The sequence below is a fragment of the Buceros rhinoceros genome, unplaced genomic scaffold (assembly GCF_000710305.1).
Source record: "Buceros rhinoceros silvestris isolate BGI_N320 unplaced genomic scaffold, ASM71030v1 scaffold18783, whole genome shotgun sequence".
Lineage (NCBI taxonomy): Eukaryota > Metazoa > Chordata > Aves > Bucerotiformes > Bucerotidae > Buceros > Buceros rhinoceros.
Window position 1 is genome coordinate 22,504 of NW_010405592.1, and position 11,688 is coordinate 34,191.

Consider the following 11,688-nt stretch of genomic DNA (forward strand, 5'->3'; position numbering starts at 1 on the left):
CCTGCTGGTATCAGTTAATACCTTTGGATGGCAGTGAGGGGTTTGAAAACATAACTGCAGGAATTAGACCTGAAGGATCTCAACGAGTTTGAGCCAAATACCACTGTGCTCAGACGTACTCTATCTGTTGACTTCAGGATTGAAAAGATGATGAGAAAGGAAACAGACCTTATTTCGTGTATAGTCTTGTTGACATTCCAGCTGGGTTTCTAAGCTGACATTTTCAAGGTGGACTGAACATACATTACTGTTGCTTTTAAAGTCTTCTTATTACTAGAATATAGAATAGCATGAGTTATTTGATTCTGCAAGAGTAATAGGCATTGAGGCGTATTTGCACCTCAGCACTCGTATAAACTCTGTACTTTTAAAGTTTTGACCAAATCTTCTGCTAACACACAAACACATTTTACTGCTAACGCTTTTGAGTTGTTTCTGGGATAACTCAAATGAAAAGTACACAGTCTACACAAATACATAACAGCTTCTCTAAGTGAACGGCACTATAGTACTAATTTTAGCTATGAGTATTATGGCTATGAACTCTGAGGGCTCTACTTGCTCTCCTAATGCATGCAATTAAGAATATACCCCGTAACCTTCGCAACACAGTCTGTTTTCATCTCTGCATTTCCCAGGGTTTATTTTAGAGTGGCGGTGCAGCACTACTTTTAAGAACAGCTAGATCTAGAAACAGGAGAGCAAAGTCATTCCTGAACATTCTCAGGATTTCAGGGGAGTGACATTTAAGAGACATTTCAGCGCAACATATATTATTTGTACTCGGTATTTTAACATTTGCATTAATATTCAAGGATTATCCCCTTGGGTGATTCTTCCCTCTGCCCCAATCTATTGATCATATGCATCACTGGACTTTGAGTGTTAATGCACTGGATTCGTTTAAGTACCGAGGATTTGAAGATACAGTTCATCTTTTCCCCAGTGTTAGGGAGGAGCAAACTGGTCCAAGTATTAAAAGCCTCCTGAAGAGCAAACAGTAACTTTGGTATATGCAGCAGTCTTTGAACTGCCAGCTCGTCCAGGGCCAGCATCTGCTCCTTATGCAAATTTTAAACCAAGGGCTAATACTCAGAGCGTGTGCTACTTCCTTGCCTTACCAAGAAATACGAAAGCCTAATCACCTCCAAATGCTGGGCCTTCAATGCAGTCTCCAAAAAGCTATACTGAAGAAAATCAGAAGTAAAGGTTTACACTGCGGTGCTGTTGGTGTATAGTGATGACAGTCATAAACCAGCTGTAGCCTCTACCTGTTATATGTGATCCATACAAATTTGGGGTAGGATTCAGAGAACAATGCTGAGCACAGAGTAAAGGAAGAATAATAAAAGCCAAGGTAAAACAAGCTTCCCGAACAGTCCTGGCAATAAACTTCTGTTCTGCTCTGACATTAGTATCAAAGCTTCCTCCCAAACCATCAGAAAATGCCCATTTTCGTGAGAAGAACATGCAGTCTCTGGGGCTCTCTCACTAAAGGGATCCTCCAAGCACACTTCCCAGCATGCAAAAATACAAAACAAATGTTCAAAGTCAGAAGAGACTGCAGTGGGGATTCCACAATCCTGGGGAGATAATAAAATGGTTTGAAGGTCCTCACACTGTTTAGCCCCGAGCTTGATATTCACCAAGATTTACTGACATGCCCAAGAACCACTTGGGGCCCCTCAGTGGAACAGCTCAGACGGTTTCATGCATTTTTGGACCTAGTTACATGCTGACAGAAGCCAATCTGGAGAGCAACAATGGGAAAGAAACAGGAGAGGGATTGCCATCTGTTCCAAACTAGCTCAGGGTGGGAACGTGAGACATAGGGAAACTTCACTTAAGTCTTGAGCTTTACTTTTCCAAGAAATGTTGCCAAGCACTCTGACATTATGAAGTGAGTTTCACTCCTAACATAGGCTTGCAATCTTCTACATTGGAAGCAAATCAGCAACGGAGTTGTACAAGAGCAAATATTGACATTGCATTGCTTAATTTCTTTTCCTGGCTAACAACTGGATTTGCTAAAAGCCAGTCATTTTCCAAAATCATTGATGTAATTTTTTGTTTTAAGGTCAGTGACATTGTGTCTGCATGTGTGTATGTAAAGGTCAAAAATTCCTTTTAATGGTCTGAAGATCTAAAACGAATTTGCAACCATGTATGGCTGAGTTTAACTGCAGTGTTTGCATATACTGTCGCATGTAAACCACAATGTATAATCTAGTTTTCCTTTGTCTTCAGGTGTAGGCTATGCAGTGATACTCATAGCTCTTTACGTGGGTTTCTACTACAACGTTATCATAGCTTGGTCTCTGTATTATCTATTTTCATCATTCACATTTGAGCTTCCCTGGACAAACTGCGACAACAGTTGGAACAGTCCAAACTGTACAGATCCCAAACTCTTCAATGCATCAGTGCTTGGCAATGGTACCAAATACTCAAAGTACAAGCTCACTCCTGCAGCTGAATTTTATGAGTAAGTGTTGACTTGTCTTTGCTATTTATTCAAAACGCTATGTCTGAGAGTGTTTCCTCTGGAAGGTAAAACAGCTTGGCAGCCAGCCTCTAGAATAAGACTAGGGTTAAAATGCTCTTGTGATGTTGCTCTGTATTCCTGTGTGATCGACTCCTGCCTCTGCGAGCTCTGGTTTTCTCCCGTATAAATGCAATACTTGCCACTGAGCAAAATGGGATTGGACATATCTTCCCTGTGTATGCCTTTGGCTTGCACCAACTTTGCCAGGGCAAGGAAACAACAATATTCTGACAAAGACGATTGCACGCCAAACTGAGCTGACTTTAAGGCTCTAAAATGGTCATTTGTTCAACAGCCTTGGCCTCTTTCTCTACTTGCAAAAATACCTCAGAACAGACCTCTGTTTGCTCAGCTGCTTCCGTAGCTGCTGCAGTGAAGGGAGATGAGGCACTGAGCAGGAGAGAGCACCATAGTTGTAGGAAGACGGGCTTCTGATTCCTGAGGAAAAGAGCATTCTGCAATATGGGCGAAGACAGGCAAAGGCTCTCAAATCAAACACTTGGAATCAAACCCAAAGGGGTATATAAATTAACAACTGAACTATAAAGCAGAGATATCGATCTGTGAATAAGTAATTGCATTATGGACCTCCTGGGGAAAGTGGGATTTGATCAGGATAAAGAAAGGGTGATAGGCATCAAGCTAATTGAATCAGATGCTGAATTAATCTGAATAATCAATTAATATTTCTGTGTTGGGAATAGAAGGATATTAGGACACACACCTGCTGAGCAACAAGTCCAATCCTGTAGAAACAAAGGGCACTGTGACCATAAATAACCTCATGTGTGTTACACCAGGCCTGGCTACAGCAGGGATCTTCACATCTGTGTTTATAGCTCTGAAACATTCGTGGCTGCTACTTCTCTGAAGACCACACAGTGGAAGATCAGTAGTGATACACAAACTGTTGGCAGGGGTTTGGGTAAACTAAACTCAGTGCTTTGAAAACAGTAAGGGGGTTTGATTTCAAAGGAACTCACTACAATGGCAAATGATGGCAGCTAGACTATCTGCTGCCCTTACAGGGCAATATATGATGTGTGTGGAACTCAGATGTAAAGACAGCAAGAGGCTCTATGCGCATGTAGTCAAAGAACCTGTCTTTGAAGTGAACCATAAGAATATGGTTTTCTTTGAAAAGAACCATAAGAAATGTACATTCATCTTCAAAACAAGACCTGCATTATTACAAAACTTAAATTTAAGCAGCTTTTTCAAAAGGTTTTCTCTATCATTTCCTTGTGCTTAAACATTCTGCAAAGCAAAATGCAGTCCCAATATTCCTGTTTTGCTCCTTTCCGATTTAAAGCAGGTCTACCCATTCTCTGTTATCACATCATGCTTGGGGTCCAATTTTGACTCTGTGGTGGGTGAGGTTGTAGAAGACTCTACTCACAATGTTTTGATTTAGTTCCACTGACCTGGGAAATAGCTCTATTTGTGATTCTGTCAGTACACTGAAACTTGAAATATTATTAGGGATCTTTCCTCACCATGAAACAGATTTAAGGTGCAGTTTTCAGGAGGTAAGAATAAAAAGGCAATTTGACATTTCATTATGCTTTGATCCCTGAATTTTAGGGCCGTAATTAAGTCCCTAGGCCGTGTACTTATTAGCATCTAAAAATGAGAAGAATAACCAGTCACACAGCACTGTCTGTAACATCTGTTTTTCCAGCTGTAAAACCAGGGAATCGCAAGGGGCATATGTTCACTTACCCTGTGTGTGGATGAGCTCAGCCAGTCCAGCTGTACAGTTCAGGTGGGGACCCAAACTGGTACAAAATTTTAGTGTGTCCTGCTCCAACCTAGCGCAGACAGCCCGATCCAGAAAACAGCCTTTCTTCTCTTACATGGGATAACCTAACTCATTCCCATGACCTTTTTACAACAGGGAGAGCAGGATCTTCTGATTATAAAGTTTCATATTACGTGCAACAGGGTCAGGAAATAGAAGTGACGATGTCATATTAAATTTGCATCCGTATAGTGGGTTTACAAAATGACACACCATTTTTGGATGCAGTGCGTCAAGTAACAGTTCAAGGAAAGGTCTTGACAGGCTGCATTCCCTCTGAAAATCCCTTCAATAAAGGCTGAATATTCCTTGAAGAATATTGATGTCCTTATACCATACCGCTTGAACTACTGCTGAACTTGACCCAAGTGTTTGCATAGGGTTCAAACCCGATTCTTCCTGATAGACATCCATTAGTCACTTCTTAATCCAAAAAATCTTTGCCAGAGGAGAACTACAGTTCCAGGGCAGCCTATTCCTTACAGCCAGAAATCCTAAATTATTGACTGGATAGCTCATTGATCCTTCCTCAGGAATACTGTGGATGGATAAGACTTAACTCATAGCACCATCAAGACAGGGGTTTCCAAATTCTTTGATCATGTTTACTTTCTTAAGGTTTGTTCTGCTATCCAGTGGTGCAAGATACTGGCAATAATAGAAACAATTACTTTTGGAGCAAAAGATTTAATATGGCAGATTTCAGATTTTTAATATTAATCAGTTATATAGAGAAAGAAGGAAATAGAGCAGCTACTTCTATACCACAGTGAAACCAAACTAATGCCACTCAGACTTCAGAGGGATACCTGGGGAAGCCCAGCCTCTGCTCTAACGCAACAAGGTTAAAACAGGGATTGCAAACAGCAATGGCACTGGTGCCCACTGTAAAAATACCATAGAAAGGGAGTGATCTTGTCAGTGGAAGTGAAAACAACTTCCATTAATCTCCTTATTCTCCTCAGTACTACCAAGGCATGAGACCATCCAATCTGGACTATTTGGGGCCACATTTTCAAGCCCATTACCTAGTGTAACACGAATTTGCTGCTCTCTGTTACTGGGATGCACTGCAGCTTATGCAAAACTCGTCAAGGATGCTAAATGTACTCAAGCACTTAAGTTTGGAGCCCTGAGACTACATGGGAGGTGGTACAGCTTGAACGTGGTTCTCTAGGTTGTATATTTACATCAAGAACACATGCAAACTTCTGCCTTCCAGTGGGCAGGGAGATCAGAAACACCAAACATCTGTTTTGCAGTTGCAGAATGACTGAAGAGAGGTACTTCCAAAAGGCCACAAGCAGAAAGCAGGAGTGGTTACCCTTATGACAAACAGACATGTCTCTTTGGGATGCAGTTCCTTCACACAAAGCTGGCCTGACTGTGAATTTAGAGTGGATTATTTCCTAAAACCCTGCAGCTGCCAGAGGTGACAGTCTCTATCTCCACCAGCACAGGAGTAAACTGCAGGAAGAGGTGGGAGCGCTGTAATGTTATAGTTTGTCTAATACTTTAAGAAAAGCACCTCTAAGTTCAACAGGAATATGCTGATTCTCACCACTTATGTTGAGTGGAAGAAGGGAAAACTTGCTAAGAATCTAGGCCAGGTCTTTCAGCAGTTCAGTATTTGGCAGGGAGAGAAAGCAGAGAGAAACCTCTAAGCCTCCGATGTGGTAGAAATAACTTCAAATTGTAATTTCCATGCCAAGGCAGTTACAGGCAGACTTTGACAAACATATTGGCTTGTTTTCAAGCCTGAAGAGTTGGGCAGTAATTCGGGTTGAAGCAGTTCTACACTTAGGCTTTCTGGAGTGTTTCATTTTATTAAGACTGGTTTCAGTCATTCAGGCTTAATTCAGGCCAAGGTACCACTGATGTCAAGGAGACAGTTACCACATGAAGGAGTGGGACCTTTACGACACTTCATTGGAAATGGTTAAAATGAAGTATCAAGTATTTGTACACTGCACGCTTAGCAAAGCAGCACTCCAAAACCTGGTAACAACTGGTGCCCTTCTGCTAGTAATAGTCGGAGGAGAAATCCAGTTCGGAATAAAATGTCAGCTCCACATTTCTTTGGAGATACATGTTACTTTAATTACTTCCCTCGTCAGTGGTTTGGAATTAAAGACACAAAATGCAAAGGACCTTCTATCCTTTTAACAGATGTTAAGATAATTCATTATAAACACTTCTTTGGAAGAACACAAGTGCAGCACTGCTAAAGAGTTCCCCTATCTGCTCCCTATCACTCTTCTTTAAGTACTTTATCTGAATACAGGCAAGCTTTGTATTTGTTCTCCCCATTCCTGTGTCGTGGAAAAGTCTGTTACCATCTTGCTTTCATCCACATTGACAATTAAAACACACCAGTTTGGAGGAACAAAAGCATTTTTTTCCCCAAGAGGTACTGTGCCTGTAAAAAATCATGATCTGTTGTAGGAACAAATCCTGGCAATTTTTAAACAAAACAGTGGAAACGTCAACAAATGTATTAAGCTATGGCTGTTTTCCTCTGATAGTACTTTTTCTCAGGGCTATAATCCATTCTTCCTGCATAAGAAATAAAACACATTTTTACTGAGAAATTTTTATGCCAGATTCAGTAAACTCAACTCACAGAATTCAAAGTCTGCCCAGCTGTAATCGCAAAAAGCTACCTAAGAGCAAGGAATAAAGACAATGTGCAGTCATGGCAGTCCATGCCTATCGCATTTATGAACATAAATTTATGAGGAGTGTGTGAACCAAGAATATCCTGAAAACCCCTTCTCCCTATACAGCAGCGGTGGCTTTTCTAAACCAATAGGTTGTGCTTTGGGGTACTAGTCTTCACCAGAAATACCACTGCAGAGAAAGGGTCCATATAGTTCAGTATCACATCCAATGGAGTGATCAACACTACGTGCTCCAAAGGAAGGTGCAGGAACCCACCCCCATAAAATAACTGTGAAGCAACCCCTCCCAAAGAGAGAAAACACCACTTCAAAAATAAACATGAGCAATTCTGCTCATAACTGCTCAGGCAGCAAGAACTAGTAAGAGCAGACAGCCCAATATTCTGCTGATCACATCTGGCAAGACAAGACTCTGAGCTCATGCTGAACACGATCAGCAGTTCTCAACGATACACCACTTTCCTGGACCACTAACTTCCACTGAATGCATCTGATGCTTCTTTAAGAGGTTTCTTCACGCAACATCCATATCTATAAACTAGAGAATTTGTAAGCAATGAGAAATTACAGATCTAGTCATTTAGACTTACTCATCTTTTGCAGTTAATTGAAAGGAAAGTGCTCAGAGGTTCCTGACAGGTTTGGAAGTCTGTAGCAGTCATCTGTCCTTCCCAGAGATCATGCAATCAAAGACTAATTCTAGCCACGTTCTGCACCTTCACCTCTAGAAAATGCCTGAATGTAAGAGAGGAATTCCTCTGATTTAAGTGGGCTTAGAATCAGGTACATTATTAAATACTGTAAGTGGGAAATTTGTGGCCGCGTTGCTGAAACCGCAGTAAGCAAGCTGCTTTAGATACCAGCTCTATCCTAACTGCACAGGCGTATTTAGGAAGTGTTCGGGTGCATTGCTTACACATCCATAGTCTATGAGACTAACATTTACACCCCTACACATCGTATATTTACTTCTTGACTGTGTTGACTTATTTGGACTCAACCAGGTTACTCAATCTTTCTCTTTTTGACACAGTGCATAGAAATTTCTGGTGCAGTTATTTATGTGCATAAAAGAAAAACAGCTATTCCACAAGTATTTACATATGCAGCTTTGAAATTTTCTTTTTACATATGTTCACATTCTCACATTTGTTGACCATTTACTTACACAAAAAGAAATTAAATGTAAGTGCAGTGGAAGTCAGTCCATGTAAGTGTGTACACGTGTACCTAGGCTTTGGACAGCTTCATGGAAATGCTTCCTAAACCACAACACACCCTTGTGTAGCAAGTCCAGAAGACTGGAAGAATGACCACTTTGCCAATTTCAATTTGCAAGGGGGTGGTTTATGAGCTATTGAAGATGTCAGGAGCTACACATGATGCTGCTTGCCATTGTCTTGCCTTGTGCTAACTTGTAGGAGGAATTCTAAGTGCTTATCTTTACCTACAGAATCCTGTGTAGCTTGGTAGTGGCACCTGGCTCTGAGCAATAATTACAGTCTGAGGTCAGTGCTGCAGCACCTCCCCTATATTACCTTGCATTTGAAATCCTGGCGGGCAGAAGGAGAGCCTTTGCCTGTGGAACATCTTCCCCTGCACATATGGCTCCAGGCAAAGCCAGTAAAGGTGTCAGACGCACCTGAACATCCACTTGGTATTCACCTGTTTTTCATCATGTTCTCTACAATGCAGTACTGACACCGTATCACCACTAGTGACCTTGTGTGTTGCTTCCTGTAAGGGAAGTGTTTGCTCATCCAAAACCATCACATGTAAGCATTAATCCATGCAAAGGTAACAATCCTAACCTCACTGTGTGAAGGAGCTGGCACTACTGCAAATGTCAAACCCCACAGCCAGCTCTCCTTCGTTCAACGTGTCAGCAGTCCTCAGTTTGTGGCACGGGTCTATCCCTATAGTTGACTTTCTTCTGGCAACTTTGTGTCTTTCCTCGCAGCCCTTCTGAAATCAGTAAAGCCTCATGAAAGCTCAGCAGCTTCTTCAGGGTGGCTGGGGCTCCTCCTTCATGACCCTCCTGACAAGGGCAGTGCATGGCCCACAGACTGCCAACGGAAGCACCATTTCACTTGGTGACTGAGGCTGGGTTGGGAGCCAGCCATGTGTTCTAATTGCTTCACCATGTATCCTCAAATGTGAAACTTTTTTGAGGAGTTCAGTATTCATTAGATCTATAGAGGTGAAATTAAAGCATTTTCGTTCTATCTGCAAACCTCAATATAATGAATTTAAAAACAGATTTTGAAAATCTCTTTTTTCAGAGTGCTGTGCAGACTAAAATGTGCCAAAGTGTGGAAAAACTAGCAGGGGAGGTCAGAATTATAAAGTTAATGGGAGAATTAAGCAGGAGGCTGAGATAATCGTTCTTGGTGAATGAAGGGTTTAGTCCTAGTGGTCACATACAGATTCAGGATTACTGTGATTTTAAAAAGAAATACCATTTCATTCCGTGCAAATAATAATTCATTATATGTCAGCCAGGGTACCACTGGTAAACTATTTTTCTGGAAGTGACACCCAAAATCTACTTGGAAGTCCATTACCCGGCTCCATACTCCAACACAAGAGGGAGCTGAAATTTCTTGAGAAATAAAAAATCCAAGACCACAAAGGTATTGGCAAAAGACAATGCAGTATCCAGAGTTGGTATGTCCAGCTGGACCCAAGCTGGCTGCTGCGGAGCCCCTGAAGAGTGCCCTGCCCTCAGGGCTGGGCAGAGCACTGCACCTCAGCTAGCTCAGCACCGCTCTCCTGGGCTTTTCTGGAGCCAGGCTATCCTTCTGCATGGCAGTGAGCCATACCCAGCTCTTTGCAAAGCACCCCTGAGGCACCCAAGATAGCAGCTGTATGTATGGCAGAGCTGGGTGTGCATCAGGCTAACCCTGTTTGCACTTCGCTGACTTGGTATGGAGCCACGCTGCTACCTCTGCACAGCACCCCTAGCCCCAGAACCACAGTGAGGAGACACTGGAGTTTAGTCTGCACAGAGCCAGCTCAGGTCTGCAGGGTTTATACCACAAGCTCTGCCCCACACAGCTGTAGATACACACATGGTAAACACAAACCATCACAGAAACAGTACAGTTGACTCGAAGCACTGCTGTACCTTAAGTGAAAATACCTGGAGCCCAGAAAACTGTGCAAAAAGAACTCTATCCACACTGGCTTAGCACGGATGGCCCAACTTTCCACAGATAAAAGAACCAACCAGTTTTTATCCTCTGAAGCAAAGTGGCAGCAATGATGACTGAACTATGGTTGCCCAAATATATAACACAAGAGACACATGTAGGAGAGCTTTCTAATTGAGCATAATTATCATGCTTCAAGCTGCCTTCTAAACTGAGATGTCATGTAACTTCTGTAGATTGCACATGGTATACGCTGACAGTCATCTTCAATCTACAATTTGCAGAAAGTTTTAAATCATAAAAAACTAGGCTGACTAGCAGAACCGAGTAGAGCTCAGGAGACCAGGACTACTTCTATTTATAGCTGATGTTCACTCTATGCAAGCCACTGAGGTTTGGTCCCACAAAAGTGAACTACTAACTTCTAGAAGTACTTGGAAGTTCTTAGAAGTACTTACGTTTTTAGAAGTACTTAATATATTAACAATGCATTTGTTAATTAAGACACTAATTTGCTGAGAAGTTGATGACATTTTTGCAATCAGAACAAATCTGACACAACACATGTAAAAATTGTTTAGGTGAAAGACACTTGATCACATCAAATTTAGGCAAATTACTTTTGCCTTTAATAAAAAGAGAAAGAATGAGCCTGTAATATTTGGATTGAAACCTAAAATTAGAATTGATTTGGGATTGAAAAATGAGGCGTACGCCAAGACCTTTAAATTTGATCTGTTTGTACAAAACCTGTATTTTAAAAAAATCATGTAAATCTTCCTAGATATGAATAATACAAAAGACTCCCTAGAAAGTCCTTAGAAAAATCCTTAAAAAAAAGTCTAGGAGAATTCTACATCTGAAACTCTTAGCTCCTGTTTTCTGGCTATGAATTGTTTTGGAGTGAACAAGATTCAGAGTTATTTTCAGATCACGACCCTTGGCATTCCTTTTTCCTTCGGTTTGGTTCCCTGTTTATACTCAAATAGTCACCACTTCCATGAAGAGTATGTTCTGAATTGCTCAGAGTGAAGACAAAGCAAAGGTTTATCATAATCCTTGTTTTGTAGCTGGGAACACTAAGACACAGAGAAGAATTTATTGGTTGTAACATTACTTGTGCTTAGAACTATGACTGGATCCTTCATTTACTGCCTCCCAGTAATTTGTCTTTAGCAGGGTTTACATGTGAATGCTAGAGAGCTGGGCTTCCTGTTGGCCCTTCATGGTGTGACACCAAATTAAACAGGATCTGAGTGCTGCACAAAGACAAAACAGGAGTCAGTGGCACCAGCAAATGAATTGCTGTTCGCTGATTTCACCAGAGGTGAACTATTTCCCTTCAGCTGAATGCAGTGTGCAAGTAAGGCGAGAACTGGTGCCGGTTACTGGGTGACTAGGGGAATCTTCCCAGCAGAGAGCACAGAGAAGGAGAGATGGAGAAGAAATGTTCCACAGAGAAGCCAGAATCTCCAAATGCAGCTTCATTCTGAAATCCCTTCACATTCC

At 41.6% G+C, this 11,688-nt stretch overlaps 1 protein-coding gene across 1 annotated transcript in view; it reads left to right on the top strand.

The window, feature by feature from the left end:
• The window catches only part of LOC104491388 (sodium-dependent noradrenaline transporter), a 45,551-nt gene that overhangs the window by 1,547 nt on the left and 32,316 nt on the right, over positions 1–11,688 (top strand). The window contains exon 2 of the mRNA XM_010133803.1: positions 2,248–2,485. Coding sequence (XP_010132105.1) covers positions 2,248–2,485 — 238 coding nt within the window. The remainder of the gene's footprint in view (positions 1–2,247; positions 2,486–11,688) is intronic.